This window comes from Siniperca chuatsi, linkage group LG14 (assembly GCF_020085105.1).
Source record: "Siniperca chuatsi isolate FFG_IHB_CAS linkage group LG14, ASM2008510v1, whole genome shotgun sequence".
Classification (NCBI taxonomy): Eukaryota; Metazoa; Chordata; class Actinopteri; order Centrarchiformes; family Sinipercidae; genus Siniperca; species Siniperca chuatsi.
In genome coordinates, this window is record NC_058055.1 from 18305822 (window position 1) to 18324110 (window position 18289).

At 38.8% G+C, this 18289-nt stretch overlaps 2 protein-coding genes across 15 annotated transcripts in view; one reads left to right on the forward strand and one right to left on the reverse strand.

The window, feature by feature from the left end:
- Positions 1–5496, reverse strand: part of LOC122888751 (rho GTPase-activating protein 26-like) — a 105813-nt gene extending 100317 nt beyond the window's left edge. For 2 of the 8 annotated variants that reach the window (XR_006380776.1, XM_044223565.1), the window contains exon 1: positions 4726–5493. Coding sequence is in view for 5 of the 8 variants with exons in the window: in XM_044223565.1 (XP_044079500.1) it covers positions 4726–4879 (154 nt within the window). In the remaining 3 variants the exon portion in view is untranslated. Of the gene's footprint in view, positions 1–4725 lie in introns of all 8 variants that reach the window. The other 6 variants (XM_044223563.1, XM_044223562.1, XR_006380774.1 and 3 more) reach the window with 6 other exon arrangements.
- Positions 5497–12380: 6884 nt separating this feature from the next.
- On the forward strand, positions 12381–17414 carry LOC122888753 (putative fibroblast growth factor 1). 7 transcript variants are annotated; one of them, XM_044223568.1, is made up of 4 exons: positions 12381–12524; positions 13976–14192; positions 14959–15062; positions 15649–17414. In XM_044223568.1, the coding sequence occupies exons 1-4, from the start codon at positions 12483–12485 to the stop codon at positions 15832–15834; spliced, it is 549 nt and encodes a 182-aa protein (XP_044079503.1). In that variant the 5' UTR covers positions 12381–12482; the 3' UTR covers positions 15835–17414. The 7 variants fall into 7 exon arrangements, with proteins under 7 accessions (XP_044079503.1, XP_044079504.1, XP_044079505.1 ...); XM_044223569.1 differs by having other exon boundaries at positions 12400–12524; positions 13921–14192; XM_044223570.1 differs by lacking the exon at positions 12381–12524 and adding an exon at positions 12568–12914 and having other exon boundaries at positions 13921–14192.
- The last annotated feature ends 875 nt before the right edge of the window (positions 17415–18289 follow it).

The following is an 18289-nucleotide window of genomic DNA, read 5'->3' on the forward strand; positions in this document are numbered from 1 at the left end:
TAGGTTGAACTGTTAAGGGGATTTTAAAGCTGATTCCTGTATACAGGTGTATGTACTGTTTGTACTGTTTTAATGTACTGTAAACACATGTACCAAATACTCACTGTTCTAAAATGTGTCCATTTTCATGTCAGACAGTTCTATAAATTACAAAAATTCTGTGTTATACCCAGAATTTATTCTTTGGAAGGGTCAAAAACCAGCTAAAACACAATTTAGACCACTGAAACATAGGATCATACAGATAAAGATAATAACACAGAACATTTGATAGCAATAATATATAGTATATCTAATAATAAAAACCTATTTATCCATACTTGTGTGGAATCCAATCAAAATGTTACACTGAGTTATGTTAATGAATTTCATCTCAGCTATGGGGGTGTTTGAACACAAAACAGATCTGGTTGCTAATTTTACCCATTGCTTTATGACATTTCTGCAATATTACATGGTGAGGATGATGATGATGATGATAAATAGTAAAGTAAAAGAATGGATCAGTCAAACCAAAGGTCAGTCAACATTGGCTACTGAGCCAAGTGTCGTGAACTTAAAAAATAACTTCCATTACTCTTTACACTTTCAGCTGAAAACATGGCAACATCATGTGTCGGTGTCACATAAACCGTCTGAACATGGTCTCTCGTTTCCCTGACAGCACCAGTGAATGCCCAGATGGTAATTAGGGTTTGTTTGGCTGATTGAGCAGTGCCATGTTAGAGGTGGTGCAGAGAACCAAACATTTCTACAGGCTCCATAATAACAAGCTAGATCTGCCCTTAAATGACATCTGGCTAACACACACTTAAACTCACACACATTTGTGTCTGTGTGTGTTTGTAGCCTATGTGTATCTGTGTGCGTGCATATGTTGTCTTCATTTGTGTATGTCTCAAAGTGCTTTAAAGGAAGACTTGTGGTTTTCAAGGTCTATACTGAAATGAGTATGTGTGTGTGTGTGTGTGTGTGTGTGTGTGTACAGGCATTTGTCTGAATGTGTCTACATGTTTGATTGCAACATGAAACCAGTTTGACACCCACAAATAGGAAGGAGCTGCTGTAAATTTAGTAAAAACAGTGGTGATGGTATCTGTGTGAAACCTTCCTCTATTTGAAAAATGACTAATGACCAATGACATGTCATAACCTCTGACACGCACAAGAAAAAAAAAAGAAGATGACAATAACGTCCGTGAAGCTTAGAAGAAAAACACAAATGACAGTTTATCACCAAAATGCAGCAAGCCTATTACAACCGTAACTATTTACGGTTATATTTCCTTTTAGTTTCATCTAATTATTATACATTATATACAGCACTACAAGTGCAGTTTATGCAATCTACTACCATGCTCTCTGAACTTGGCAACATTAATTATTTATAGAAACCTACATCAGCAACGAACTGTCAGGCGCTGGCTTCACATAATAGAAATGTCAGTCCAGGGGTGGGCAATATGGATATACACTCGAATGCCAGTTTATTAGGTGCACCTGGCTAAAATGAATGCAGTACAACAGTCCAACAGTAAATCCTACCTTCATGATGTTTTAACTGTTTTAGAGAGGTGTTGATTTAACTGTGTGGTCATTTTAGAGGCTGCAGTTTGTGGTGCTGTTGAATTGTATTGCGTTATACTGACAGATGTTCCTATTATTTTGTCCAACCTATTTATATCAATGAGGGTAGGTTAAATAACAGGAACACATCTCTGTATTTGTCTCTGTACCTGATAAACTGGCAACTGGGTGAACGTGTCAATATAAAATTATTTATGGTATACAGTATGTGTGTAATTTTAGTGTACAATATAAACTGTTTAAATACAAAATAACTGATGGGAATGTTTGCTATTTTTAACCGAAAAGTACATTAAAATGAAATACCATAGCTTTGCAACATTGCAACACCCAATTATAACCAGAAACATTAAGGGACAGATACCTTGGTATGAACGGTATATAGAAATCTCTGTCAACAGTCACATTTATATTGTCTATATTGTCAGTCTATATCATAATACCGCCCAACCCTATACAGGTCATTACACTGTACTGAAAACACATATAAGACAGAGACATATCAACACGTTTCAATAAATCCACAGTAGCACTGCATAAGTTCTGAGTAGCATGGTACATGGCGTTGTAAATGTTTCACATTCTCCTTCTGTGGTAACATGCATGAAGTCATTACAACAAAAAGACATGTGAATGCTGTCAGGAGACTTTGGGAGACCTCCTCCAGCAGCAATTAGTAACTAACAAAACATTTAGGAGCAGAAAAGATTTCCAGTTCCGCTGCATAGAGAACTTCAAAGTGCTGTTCAAAAAGACCTGTTGCAAATGATTCACCTAATGGGTGAGCAAAAGCCAGCCGTACTGTGTAGAACAGGTATAAAAAGATTAACTAGGAACATTTGCTGACTTGCTCTTTGTTAGGCTACAATGGCACAGTACAAGCAAATGACTCTCACCACAAAACTCAGTGAATCAGGCCATGCTGTTTCATTTCTAGATCTCACCAATGGACAAAAGCAGAATTGTCGTTATAGCTACACATCAGCTGGCAGAGCTTTGTGGTGACAGAGGACTGAGCTGGTTTGTTTTTAAAAAGGTACAGCCGATAACAAAGTGGAAAGTTCAGGTTAACTGGCAGGATTTGTCCATCTGGATATGAACAGTGTGACTAATACACTATATACCAAAACACAGTATCTACAGTATCAGAGGTGTGTATGTACAGTGTTTGCACCATGCAAACTAAACACACAGAGTTGAAACAGCTGCCAATTTTGTAACTGCAAAACTAAAAAGACTTAAAGAGTATATGGATTTTCAGTGCTGATAACACAAATTCAATATCTATGTCTATTTTCATGCCAAAACAAATTCCATAAAAAGATTTGATGCTTGATAGGATGGAGACATTTGAACCAGCATTTAGACCATATTACAGTAAAATCCACCACTGAACATTCCCACATTAATACTGATAAAAATAACAAAACATATTCAACTGTACAACAGTCAAAGACACAAATCACTTTCATCTTCCCCGGGGGCTGATAACAAATATCAAGCTAAACCCTAATCAAGATGATTTCTTTTGACAAAATCTCATCACAAGGTCCACTCAGTGGTTGTTTTTTATAGCACATGATCTTCCTCAGAAGATGGAGCCCAGTTGTCATTGAGCACTCTAAGGACTTCTCATCCAGCTTAAATGTTGTGATAAAAAAGTCATAATAAATCTCAACTTTGAATCTCTTCTTTTTGCAACTTCATTTGTGTGACACAATCTCCACAAACAGAACAGCTACTAAATGGACCTTGTGGGGAGGCAACTGCTATTTCCACAATCAAGAATGAACTTTCAAATCACAGTATAATTTCTGATCTTTGGAGACCTGTCCACTTTAGGAAGTGTCATCCTAATCTCAGAGGTTCATATGATATCCTACAAAGAGTGACAGCCAAATGATTTTGGTTGATGTGAGGTTAAGATATTTTGATTAAAGTTAGCCTTAGTTGTTATGTTTAAGGTTACCATCAGGGTTTAGTTATGGTTCACATAGTGAAATGTAAAAAGAACATTCCCGATGAGTTGACAAGCTCACCATTTGAATATTGGACATCTGTTCTCAAACAAATGCAAATTTTCCTTGAGAATAGCTTGTAAAGAATGAACGTAAAGTAAGCAAGCAGCAAACACTGCCAGGAAATGTATATTTCATGTATATTTTTTCATCTATGTGGTTGCAAATGAGTTATATGTTTATGTTTGCTTCTTCTTGAACATTGTTGTTGGAACTGTGTGTACATTGAGACCCACTAGAAACCGGAGTCAAATTCCTTGTATACTTGGCCAATAAAGCTGATTCTGACATTTAACTTAAGAGAAATAAGTTAAAAGTTTCACACATTATGTAAAACATCTTGCAATACCAGTCATGCATTCTTATGGAACCCCAACAAAACCAAAGCCTCACCTAACTCCTTAACTACCTAAACATAACCATATCTAGTATTATTATACCTAAATATAACCATTTAGTGGCTCACTCACAGCATTTCTGCCCATAACCCTGGTAGCCACCAGGTTTTCATTCACACCATCAAATAACTAAAAGAAGCTGGTTTTCACTTTCTGACTCGCCTCAAAAACAATCAGGAGGACAAAGTTAAACCCCTTATCAACATTAAACAACATCACACCCTTGCTTGAACACATTCACACACATACCAGCACTCATCAGTGTGAGTAAAACATGCACTCCCTCTCTCCCTCTAAATACATTATAATGTAAGCTGAAGGGAACAAATGTGACAGTGTCAGCAGACACTATGCACTACTCACTCAAATTCACCCGCCTTGCCTCTTGACTTCTGTTATGTGCCTTATCAGTAACACACACACACACACACACACACACACACACAGAGCAAAAGTGTAAACCTTTGATGCCAAGAGTGCAATGATGCCAGAAGATAAGACTTCCAGAGAAGTTGAGATCTCTCTTTTGCACACACACACACACACACACAAACACACACACACACACAAATACACCTGGAGGCATCTCAACTTCGTCAAAGCACTGTCAAAACCACATGCACCAAAACTGATTCCTGTCAATATGGACAGCATGGATGCATCAGCAGACCTTCTCTCTGAGACACACACACACACACACACACACACACCTTTCCACTTACATTTCAAAGCCTGGATCAGCGCCTTGCCGTCTTTAATCAGCTCCTTGATGAACTTGTTGGTCTTGTCCAGCTCCAGTTCGTGGGACTTGAGTCTCTCCCTGAACTGTGGGCTGTCCAGGTAGCAGTCACTGAACTCCAGAGCAGGTAGTCCCATCTTTTTTATCACCACCACCACCGGCCTCGACACAACCTGGACGACCCGGCAAAATGCTCCGAAAAGGAGAAGGAGGAACAAGAGGAGGAGGAGGGAGGAAAGCCTGAGCTACTACCGCTGCTGCTGCTGCTGCTGGAAATGATGGAAAATCCAATTAAAACATGTAAACAACGGGGTGGAGATGTATCCGAGAGAAATGCCTACCTACATAACCTTGCTTTTTCTTTATTTAAGCTAAACACTCAAGTTGACACAAGCAAGAGTCCTCCAATTTCTCTCAGAGTGGCAGCAACTGCAGCAGTCCGACACGGCATCCAATTAAATGAAATAAAAAGTCACAGGAGGGTAAGTGTTTGGTGGTTGGTTAAAAGAAAACAAGTGTCCAGTTGCTCAGGTAAACCGGTGCTGCATTCCTCTCGACCAAGTCATTGTGGACCGGACAGTCAACCGGGGACGAGGAGGGAGGGAGGGAGGCAGCAAAAAAAACAAAACTAGCCTCGTAAATGCGGTGTCTTCCCTGGGCGGTTTTAAATGCACTGCTTTCTCCACAGCCCCGCTCAGCTCAGCGCTGCGGACCGTCATCAACCTACCCCGACACGGATAATCCCCTGATTGACGTCTCTCTCGGCCAATGCGATGGCCGGGCTGGAGAGCGGACCGTCTGGGGCGGGAGTGCGGTGAGCGACTCTAGAACAGAGACAAAGAATAAAAGAGAAGAGAGCTCACTCTGATCTTGTTTCTGTTGCCGGAAAGAGTTTGACTGTTGCATCCCATCTGATGCTGCCAGGGGTGGGGTGTAACAAAGTACATTTACTCAAGTACTGTAATTAAGTACTTGTACCTTACTTGAGTATTTCCATTTTATGCTACTTAATACTTCTACTCCACTACATTTCAGAGGGAAATACTGTACTTTTTACTCCACTATATTTATTTGATTGTTAGGCTACTAGTTACGTTGCAGATTTAGATAATAATAATAATACAAAATATACTGCTTATATACGCAGCAGTATATAAAGTAATTCAAATTAGCCCCATCTTTACCAGCTGCAACGTTAACACGATGTACACATTAATGCATCACTATTTATAATCCAGTAATAAAACACATATTGTGAAATGGGCCATTCTGCATAATAAAGTATAAAGTATATTTTGATGCTAATACTTTTGTTCTTTTACTTAAGTAAGATTTTGAATGCAGGACCTTTATGTGTAACAGAGTATTTTTACACTGTGGAACTGCAACTTTTAGTTAAATAGTAACTTGTAGCTCCAAACGGCTTCACCAGGCATCTCTCATTCCAAAGATTACTCCAAATGGGAAATGTATCTTAACCTTCTTTTCCCCAACATTTAGTGATATTTTTGAGCATTTTTATATAGTAGACATTGGAGACAGACACTAAAAATAAAAATAAAAAAAAGAGGAGAGTTTACAGCCACGCTGCAGCTCTGTGAGGGTGTACTCATAGGGGAGGTGCTTTGAGCAAGCAAAGTGCTAACATCAGCATGCTAACATGCTGATTTTTAGCAGGTAATGTTAGCCTGTTAGCATGCTAACATTTCACTACTTGGCTCTAAACTCAAAGCACAGCCTTGACTGACAGGAATGTCATTAGTCTGGGGCACCATTATGCGGTATGTTGTAATTATGCATTATACATTATACATAGACCTCCACAGATTGATTAGAGGACAATCAGACAATTCATCTTTTGCAGCTCTCAGTTTCCCAGATCTATTGTAAATAATAATATAATAATAATAATACATTTTATTTATATGGCATATATATTTCTATACATATATTTACATATATATATTTATATTTTTATATATTATATCAAGTTGTAAATTAAGGAAATATGACCAATAACATGACCATTTGTTTGCTTTCAGGTGGTCACCTGTTGCTGGTACATGCATGTGACCTGGACCAATGAAAATCCAGGACAAGGTGTTACCCAGCCAAACCTAAAGGCTGTTTGTATTAAGGAGCAATTCCTAGCTTAGAACCATAACTAATTTACCACTTTGTTGGATGTTCAAGTTCAACCTGCTGGTGACAAACTTGGACATTTTTGACTTTATGATTTGGTCACTTTGAGGCTAGAATCATTTCATTTGGGGAAGACATGCAGATTCTGCCTGGCATTCAAGTCCTCAGAAAGTAATTTCATAGGCTGAGGATATAGCCCCTCTAATGGGAAACAGCAAATGTACAGGAAGGTAAAGTGGAAGTGGAGCTAGAATCAGCATCCAACCCTTAGCCATGTTAGCAGTAAGAGTAATATTGTGTGGTTACTAACTGTCTTTTTACAAGCAGGTCACAAATGAGAGTGCAGCTATGAGTGTATTCTGGGTGTAGCTGAAGTGAGTAAACAAGTTAAACTGCCATCTGTCAGTGAAGCTACGATAACCAGTTTAAGCATTTAATATCATCTTCATGAATCGATTAAAAAATGTGTAGAACCTGTGGAAAAACATTTTAAGATGTGGATCCCCCAGTCAGTAGCTGCACAGTTAAGAAGTACAGGAAGTACAGTGTGTGCATGCCAGCGAGTAGGGCCAAATATCTGTCGAGTATTACATCTTCCTGAACATAGACAACCTTTGCATGCAGCCTGGTTGGTGGGAGGAGACCGCTGATGTCATTTCAACCAGAGCGGGGAATTTCTGTGGAGGTTTATCTGCCTTGGATTAAAGCCTCCATCACTCTCTGGCGTCCTCTGTTGGCAAAATGCTGCACCACAACAGATTTTTTTTGTGTGTCAACTTTTAGTGACATCTTTCACTCTAAGATGATTGTGGTTAATATTTTAATTAAGAAAAAAGGACTGTTTTGACTTGTGATGGGAGAGGAAAGCCACAAACAACTTATTTTCCCACTACATATCAAATTCACTAAGAAGACAAACTAATAACAGATAAACCTGTTATTTGGGCCAATAGCCAGCAAGCCTACTGAATCTGCTTCACACTAACTCAAATTATATTGACTATATATTGAAGTCACTCCCACTGCCACCATTAAAATTATGATTTTTTTTTACATGCATGGCATTGACACATATACACAGTTTGTGTTTGTGGTTATTGTGTGAAAACAGCTCAGATTTAGGCATGCTACTTCCTCTGCCAACGCACAGCACAGCGTCTGGTCGCTTGCTCATTTCTCCATCTGTCACTGTTTCTGTGGTGTAGAGAGATTCATTTACAGGAAGTCAGAGCCTGTTGTTTGTGCATGAAGTCTAAGATGCAGGAGGCTAGTTCAAGAACCAGACTTAACCAGTTTATAGTCAGGTACATGTTGGAAACACAGACTAATCAGTGTGATTAGTCACACTGAGCTTTAACGTTGGCTTCTATTGTAAATGAAAATACCCACTATTAAAAAGTGACAGTTGGTTTACATCACTGATAACATAATAATATGACACTCTTTAAATAATAGCAACTTAAATATAATGGCTAAGCCCAAAGTCTCATCACATTAAATCAGTTTTACTTAAAAATACATGTCAAATTCATGTTTAGCCATCAAATCAATTCAATTAAGTTTTATTTATATAGCGCCAATTTATAACAGAAGTTATCTCATCGCGCTTATCCTATATAGCAGGTCTAGACCATGCTCTTTATAATATTAATTACAGAGCCCCATCACACACCATTAGTCCCTGAGTTGATCTATGTTAGATAGAATTTTCCTTTTTCAGTTTCACTGAATGTAATAAAATATGGCGGCTTTAATCAATATTAGTGCTAAGATGCTTTATGGCCATTAAGATGCTGTTAATTCAATTTTTCTTGTCCCTTTCTAATCTCATGCTTTGCATCGACCTCTCCCAGAGAAGCTTCCTGCAGAAAACAGTAACGTAATTATCGACAGCTAAAAATATGTATGCATAATTCCATTTCCTCTTTATAAACATGAAACAAATGACAACCGGCACGTTAAGTTCTTCGGGGGTGGGGGGTATGCCTGCATATTCTATCATATTATACACATTTGCTTGGAATTCAGAAAAGCGTTTAAAAACCTTGGGATCTTGACTGGAATCTAAAATATAGATCTGCAGCTTTAAAGCAACTGCTGGTGGGTGTGGTATGATTCAAGAGGTTCCCTTTTACTCTGACAAGGTGGTGCCAGTTACACCAATCTCTCTCCTCCTCAAAGTCTTGTTTTATTGTTTCTCAAGCTCTCCATCAGTCCTTCCAATATTTCATTACTTTCTCTCCCCTTTTCTACCTACAGGAGGACAGTGAAGCCAGAGACACACTTGTCATATTCTCAGCCAGAGGTGTTTCCACTTTCAGGAGTCCGAGGCTGTCTTTCTGCCCAAAGCATCTAGGCAGTCAGTGATAAAAACAGGACACCGGTACTGTCTTGTTGACACTCATTTCTGAGAGTACTGCCACTGCAATGAGTCCAATCATTGTAGGAGCAATTTGTCTTGAGATATGCAGAGTGCATTCCTGTACATTTGTATGTAAGTACATTGAGAGTCACTTGAAGCCAGAGTCAAATTCCTTGTGTGTCCGAACATACTTGGCAAATAAAGCTGATTCTGATTCTGGTTATTTTGATAACCACTGACTGCATTATCACCCAAGCTTCACATTTAGATGATGATTTTTGTAAGATACATTACTAATTATTACTAAATTGGAGCAGTGGGCACCATCATTAGTTTGTTTTGGGTTTATTTGTCCCATTATGATTGCATTTGAGGACAAAGAAGCCTAAATATAAACAGGCTGAGTATTGACATGCAAGCAACAAAAGATTTTGGTGGATTTATTTCTGACAAAAGAATGCTGGCCCCGCGGGCGGCACTGGAGTGTACATGGCAGTAAAATAAAGAGTAGTATCAGGCTACTGTTCTCAGACATCAGGCTTTAGTGAAGACATTTTGGGCACAAACTTCTTGCCAAAAGACTTGGGTGGCAGCCAAGCTGGTGGACACAGCATCTTTAACCCAGTCAACAACATGATGCTCTCCATATATACCTATGCTCCAACCATTGTTAATACAACACAGGTGGTGCACATTAATAGTCTACAGAGTATTTACAACTCGACAATATTTAAGTACTGCAATACTCAGTATAATTATATATTATTTTATGAAATACAGCAAAAGGTGAAAGACAGAATTAACCAAAATAAGCAATAAAGTAAATCTATCACAGTATAACACCCCTCTCCTCAGTTCAACTTGGTTTAGTCCAATTAAGATGACTGAATGAGCTGGAGAGGCCTCATGTGTGAGTCCTTATAGTACAACTATTCGCCAAACAGAAATTATTATTGGTTGCCAGACTATATTTACTTTTACTAGGCCACGATCATTGAAGCTGCTATAATCAGTAATAACAATGGATCAAGGGAATATGCGTATGTGAAAGAAGTCACTCATATGCCACAGAGAGTTATCGCCAGACTCTGCAGTTCTCCTCAGCTCTATGGTGCTTCGAGCATCTTTCAGCTCATTGTTTTGATTTTGACAATTTCACCATTTTGGTTTACTCTCACTGCTCTCATCAGTGTCATTTCCAGCAGCAACTGAGCGTGAAAGCTCAGATAAACCTACTGAACACTACCTGACCAGCACCAAAATGGCAGACAGAAAAGGTTAGCAACTAGCTGCCGAACATAGTGGAGCATTTAGCACTTAAAGAGACAGATATTACCCTCAGGAGTTGTGCAGAGCTAAACAGACCTAAAAGTAGAGTGAATATTTGACTTAAATTCATCAGGTGGACCCAAACACTACTCCAAATGAATCTTAATGTTACTCCACACATGCTGGATGTGTAAATGGACAAATGGTTGCTTTAACCATATACTTTTTATAAGGTGATACTATGTCAACATTGTGAAAGAAATCAATGAATCTATGTTTAAACATCACCAGAACTGAAATATTTTTTTTTTGTCTGAGTATCTGTGTATGCAGTATACTCTAAATGTGATTTAACCTGTTTCAACCTGATTAGTGAGGGGGTGTCTCACAGCTCCCTAAGAATGGTAAAACAACAGATCCTTTTCATATATTATGTAAAGGGAACTTTAGCCAACTAAAGTGTCACTGGAATTTTACACTTTTGTGATAGTTTGTGGAAAGGTTTTATGTTGCTATGAATGAATAGGCAGCCAAACTGATTTTTTTACTGCGATAGTGGACCTATTCTGCCATCTCCTGGTACATAGAGGTAAAGCATCTATTTCCAGCAAACAAGCTCAGCGATGAACAGGTGAAAGAAAAGTAGGTCAGGCTCTCCACTTTTTGGCAGTGTAGTCACTCTTTTTTGTCTTATGTCTCATGATTTTAAGTGTGTTTTTAAAATGCAGATGTACTGTAGAGGATGAATTATAGAGAGAAGAGTTTCCATTAGAATGAGACAGAGGCGAGGCAACCACTGTAAATAATTCACTCAGCCTGCGCACTGCTGCTGTTTATTGTCATGCAAGTGCGAGACAGCAACAGTGAAAGTGTGCAAAAATAGATACTGAGATTGCTGCATTCTTAGAAGCCATTTTTTCATCATTTTGAGAAATGTCAACACCCCACAGTACGTATCGAAATATATATTTTTAAACTGAGTGCATTCAAATGCTTTTAATGTGTCCTGCAAAATTATGATTTATAAACCACTACCATCATTTATCCTCCAGTGAGTTAAAGTTATTCTCTGATCACAATAATAGGTTTGTATTCAATTTCTTCTTACATTCATACTGTTATATCTTTTTGGCTTTTTCTTGTCAGGAGCTGCTTGGATGTCAGTGACAGTCTGAAGCACAGTTTGTTTGCAGACAGAAACTATCCAGAAAGTATATCAGCATTGCCGTTTGCTCACTCCTGTTGGGGTCCTAATTACAAAACTGGAATCTGAGAGGCGGAGTGGCACTGATGATCAATTACATTTTTTAAAAACAGAAAACAAATTCTGCCTTTCATTTATGAAGTATTGTATCTGAAATCAAACATCATCGTCCCCTGACCTCATGCCTCTTATGTCTGTACCTGCATGTATGTATTGAGGACATTTACTGTATGTGCGATTATTTATTGTCAAATGTGTTTTTATTTTTGACGAGTAGATATTTTAACTTTGCAGGAATGCAAAGCAACTATCCTTTGCACTGTCGCCACTGGGCTAAGGTACTGGCATTATGTAAGATTAATTCTGGGAACTGAAGTCATCTGCTTTGTGTCTTTTATAAATGTTTATATTGTGTTGCTCGCCAGTGTCTCCAGGAGGACAGTGCTATAAGAATGTATCAGCGCTCAGTCAGACAGGCAGCCCTGCTCATTTCCAGGCTCTGGCTGGATCCCACGGCCTGGACACTTGCGTCACACTGTCTCAGTCTCTCTCTAGTCTAGAGCAGTAATTTTAGTCCTGACGTTGGCCTGTTAAAATGAGTCCTCTGACGTTGTTAGAAGGGTGGTGGGGGGGTACAAATACAGGCATACACACTATAGTCCAGCCACTTCTCTGGTAGAGAAAAGAGGAAGAAAGTTTGGCACAAAAGGCACAAGGAGCCGGTTTCACCCAAACCTCAGTAAAAAGAGGAAAAGAGAAGGACATGCTGGCACATCTGGGGCACTGTCACATGACTTTCTCACAGGTAGGTGACTGACTCACTAGATCAGAGGAGCTTTGTTGTTTGTGTGGGAACTTTTTTCTTGCTAGTAATCACCTCTGCTGATTCATTAATAACAGATCTTTGATGACAGGAAAGCAAGGTGATACTGATCTTACTGTACTATCTTACTCTACTTTAGCCCAAACACAATCCCCTTCAACTATCTTCCCCCGATCCAAACATACACACTGGTTCAATCTCTCCTCCCACGCATTCCGAACGTTGACTTGGTCAATGGTTGGACTTTTAATGTCATTCCCACCAGAAGCTCTGTCCAAAGGTCCCTGTGGACCAGTCTGGCTCTAACTGGCTTCTCAAAGCCTGTAATACAACGTCCTGGTCGTGTTCTTAGGAAAAGTCGGCTGTGAGTGGGTAGGCCTTACATTCCTCTTGTGGCTTTGCACTGGTCTGTCTTTCACTTTCCTTCTCCCTCTCTCATTCCTCTCTTCCTCCCTCTGTTTCTTATGCCTCTCCAAGACATTCCAGATGTGGGCTAGCCTGGCTCTATTGCAGTTATACTCTACCTCTGGCTACAAATGATAACAAAGACCAGAGTTGTACAGTACCACTGCTTGGCTGGGTCCTTCACTGCTTCCCTGCTCCTTTTCTATTTGACAGGACAGACTTAATGACAGCCACTGCTGCTCTGGGATCGCTACCCTCCAGGATATTGAGATTACACTGACATTGTGGCTTTAAAGTGGGCTTGATTGTTTTTTGGATAAGCTTTTGAGGAAGCAGACAGTCCAAGGGTAAGCCTGACAGGGCTGGATGGATTCAAGTTCCACAAGTGGAAAGATTTCAAGTGTTTGGCTGCTGGAGATTTGTTTGACTGTAAAATGTAGTCAGCTAAAGCCAACTGAATTCAGGGTGTTAATACAAAACATTTTTGCCTCAAACAATGTGAGGAAAATGGCTATTGTGTTTCACTTGTAGATTACAATGTGATGTGTCAAACTGTAGCATATACTTATTAGACTACTGCTGGCACTTGCAACATTTCCAGCAGGGAGTAAAACCATTAGAGCAAATTTTCTGTCCTTCGTCCACATGTTTATTTTGTTGTCTGGCCTTGCACTGATTCCAGGTGAAAGTTACATCACTGCATCTGGAAATTATTACCACAAAGAAAGAATCTAAGTGATGTTCGGTCGGAAAACAAGTTTGGTCATGTGGCGGCTCTGCCTGGCCTCCATCCAGATCTGATTCCCCGGCTGGTTTCATCAGAAAAAGAGTACCTTAAAAGGTTGACAGAGAGAAACAGAGAGACAGACAGAGGGAGAAAGTGATTGAAGGAGGCTGGGGAAGGGAGCATTTCCCGTAATCACATCATGAAGGCGGCGCTGTCCTCCCCTTCCTGTTTTCTTTCGTGTCTCAGGCACAGTCCAGGTGACATGAGCAGTGAATGCGGTGGATCTCCTCTGTCGTTGCAGACACAGGGACATCACTCTGCTTCGTCCAAGCCTAAAACTCTCTGTAGGATGTCTGAGGGAGATGTTACAGTGCTGCCGTTTGGATCTGCGTCTCTGGACCTGTCCAGGCAGGAGCACCGGACACTGACCAGACTGTACAGCCAGAACGGAGGATATCACCTGAGGATTTTACCAGATGGAACAGTGAGTGGTGGCAGGAAGGACAATGACCCTTATGGTGAGGAAGGAATCTTTTTTGATGTGTGATTGGTTGTTGTACGTCAGAATGAGGAGCAAACTTAAAGATATGGAGGAGAGTCTTTTGGCTATAACTAGCTATATTCTGTACATGGAACTCATATCTACTGTCTACTATTTTGACTTTTAACACTTTAAGTGAAAGTTTAAACTTTAATGATGATTAAAAGTCTCATTGGTTGTTCAAATAATGATAAACAAAAGAGAAGAGGTAAGACATTTTGGTTAGAAGTTATCTTGGGAAACCGATAACTGGACTTGTAAAAATGGAAGAATATTAAGGCTCATGAGTGTGGGAAGTTAATAAATTCCTTGAACGAACTGTTAAAGTCCTCTTGAGCAAGGTGTTTCATCGCAGCAGTTCTGGAAAGCTGCTCAGTGATTTGGGTCTGTAATGTACTTACCCTGTGTTCACATTCAGACGAGGGGGCCTGTGTTCCCTGAAAAATCCTGGGCAAATACTTAATTCGGGAGAAATAAACTTAATTTTTGTACAGCGCTTTTCACAGACATAAGTCACAAAGTGCTTTACAAAAACATTAGCATACAAGAAAGAAATAGATAAGATAACCACCCGAGCCACATGAAGAAAAGTGCAACTAAAACACAGTACATAATAAAAACATATACACAATATATAATTTATAACATGATGGTTACATTGTGTTTAAGTAGGTTTATCTTTCACTTTATTCTTGGAAAGGATATATATGTTATATTGAACATATCATATGTTTGTGTTGCAGACATCCTGAGGCTGAAGGCTGTGAGAGTAGGAGTGGTAGTCATCAAGGGTGAGATGACAGGAAGGTACCTGGCTATGAACAAAAATGGACGCCTCTATGGATCAGTGAGTTTGTTACAAAATTACTGCCGCCATGAAGTAGACCTAATTTTGGATGGAAAGATTAAACTGTTACGATATCAAACCACAGCACGAATGTTGCTAAATGTATCATGATGAAATGAGATCCTATTTCTCTTTGTAACTCCTAATAGTTTTAGGAGCTGTTTATATTGGGGCTACCTTTGTCAAATCACACATATACTTATGACCTTGTCAGTATAAGTTTAAACTCACTAATTCACAGCTTTGTAATAGCCTTGGTTATTTCCACAACTGTAAAATACTGGAAAATCACAGTGCCAAAGGCTGACCAAAGGATTTTTTACATAATATAAATCACTGTGAGCAATAATTTGTCATTGGAACATATAAAACTACAGATGAGTAACATAAGCTATGAAGGAATTTGTCATGTTCTTTCATCATTCAGCACTTTACACTATTCTTTACTCTATACTGTTCTGTTGCTGTGTGCATACAGCCACACAAACTATAAAATGAATTTACAGGAAGAATTAGAAGACTTGCAATGAAACAAACCATCCTCTGCTCTTCTCTTTTCTCCCCCCTTCTCATTTTCTTGTCCCAGCAAGCACTGAACGATGAGTGTTACTTCCTGGAGAAGTATGAAGAAAACCACTACAACACATATTGTTCTCAGAAGTACAACTGGTATGTTGGGCTGAAGAGGAACGGCAAACCCAAAGCAGGACCAGACACCCACCAGGGTCAGAAGGCCATCTTTTTCCTCCCAAGGCCCGCAGGCAACATGTAAAGCAACCAGGAACCATGGACACGCTCACTGAAGTCTTTAAATGCACATTAAAAGTGCAGTTTTACGCTGGGCAAAGTATTCAGAGGTCACTAAAATCAGTACAATAGGGCAGTAAAGCCTTAGGCAAACATAATGCTGTTGTTACAGTTAGTTTAATGTTAATAACCTAAATGTTTGTTTATTCCTCTTGTTTATGCAGGGAATATGTGATCGGGCTAACTGTATATGATGATTAGAGAGATATGAGCTAATATCCAGAATACTTTCTGCCTCTAAGCACATATACACCCTTTCACTGCAGACAGAAAATGTGTGCGGTATCAGTGAATGTCAGTCTTGATAAATGGTTGTTCACTTTGAACCCAAGTATGAAATACCACTGCTGGAAGCCAGCAATGGACCACTTTTACTCAGAAATAGTTTTGGAATTGATCACGTCTAGCACAAAGGAAACCAACAAGGCAGTAAAAATAAAAAAGTCGACCATCTGGCGTTGAATTAAAACTCAAGCAACCAAAGTCTACAGTGCCGGGAATAATAGCAGTAATAACATTATTTCAGTGCCTTGCTTAACAGTACTTCAGTAGGGCGGATGTTTGCTGACTGAGGGTTACCAGTAACCATCGTTTGATCTGCTGAACCCTGTTTGGTGCCCATTTCTATAACCACTTGTGTTCTGTCTGAAATGTCAGCAAATTCAAAAGGTCATTTTATGAAAGCTATGAAAGTTTCTTCACACAAATGTCTGCTGGTGATAAAACAGACTAAAATTTAAAACATCAAAGTGTGTCCACAAGGATTATAGTTTTCAAGTTTACTTTAAGTTTCAATTTTAGGTCAACGGACAAAGTTGATATGACATAATCTTAGTGCTAAAATGCTCCTCTTGGAAACAGCAACCCTTGTTCATGATAGGGTTCGCCATGACAACAGTGAAACATTTGTATAATTATATTGTATCATTATCTTGTTATTATGTGCCCAGGTCAGCTGACAGTCTTCAAGGTTGTTTCAGTAATCAGTGAAGTCACTGTTGAGTTGTATGTTTAGGGACAGGAGGACCCAAAGAAGAACATCTTGGTGACAACAAATACTCAAGTGTGGATTATTTGATTTTAGTTATAAGGAGGCAGAGACGGACCAACTACTGACCATTCTGCCCTGGACCACAAGTCACAAAAAGCTTCCTTTCACTGGCTCTGCTTCACAGCCCAACAGATCTTTCTGTAGACATATTTGTTTGTTTTTTTTTGTAGAAACACGTTACTGTAACATTATACTAGGTTAAATTACTATTGTGAATAATTATTTATAAAGTTTTATTACTAATAAAATTTTATTCTTCTGAACATTGTAATGGACATTTTCGAAATAATAATTTACACATACATTGTGAAGGAGCAAAAAGGTAATATGATCACCTTTTCACAAAGTAATACATATTGTATTAAGAGTATTTAAATGCATGAAATAAGTCTGCATTATTATGCATAAAAAATGAATTGTTTGTTTGATTTACTATAACTATGACTATTGTTCTTCCTAAAACATAGACATGTGAATAAAAGTTTATAACTGTATATATGTGTCATTAAAGGAACATGTCATATCCAGAACATCTGTTGCTAATCAGCTGGCTGTAAATGTGAACATCTGTGTTTTTATTAATTAATTACACATTCCTCCTTATGACACGAGCATTAGAAATAATACTGTTTGGCCACAAGATGGCAGCATTGCTTTAGATTCAGTGGTGTTTTGCTCTGGCACTGAGGGCTTCAAAGGCTCCATGTTTTAGATTCGATTTATTATTATTACACGTAAGGGTCTCGCCAAATCCCAGTAAAAATAAATCATGAATAAAATAGGTAAATCTAAGAAACCACACAGTTGGTGTCAATAGCATGTGTTTAGCTAGCTCTAGGTACTGCATATGGGTTATAATAGTTAACAGATCCCAAAACTTATTTTCATACCTTACTTTACTGAGTGTAAACACGTTTTCTACAATAAACTTTTTTTGAATAAATACAGTAGTGTTTAATATTGTCTTAACCCAGGCAGCTGTACAAATCTTTACCTGAATAAAATACAGTATAATTAATTAATAAAACTGTGATTTATATCAGAAAACATCTGCATATCTTGCAAACTTTTATACAATTTTACAAACGAAATACCCATTTGCATTAGTTTGAGTGAAGACTTGCTGCTTTCCTTGATTGCATCCACGAAGTTGTGACAGATGATACCAGCGCAATGCAGAGAAAGACCTCCATTCACCCCGATCAAGTATTTTCACCACATTTTTGGAAGCAATGGCATTTTTCGTCTAATCCACACTTAATGTGTAACGGCTGAAACAGAACATGGCCTGAAACGTTGTTTCAGAGGCCGCTGTGCCAGGAAAAAGATCCTGGAGGAAACGCTGGAACGTGGTTTAAGATGTTTGGGA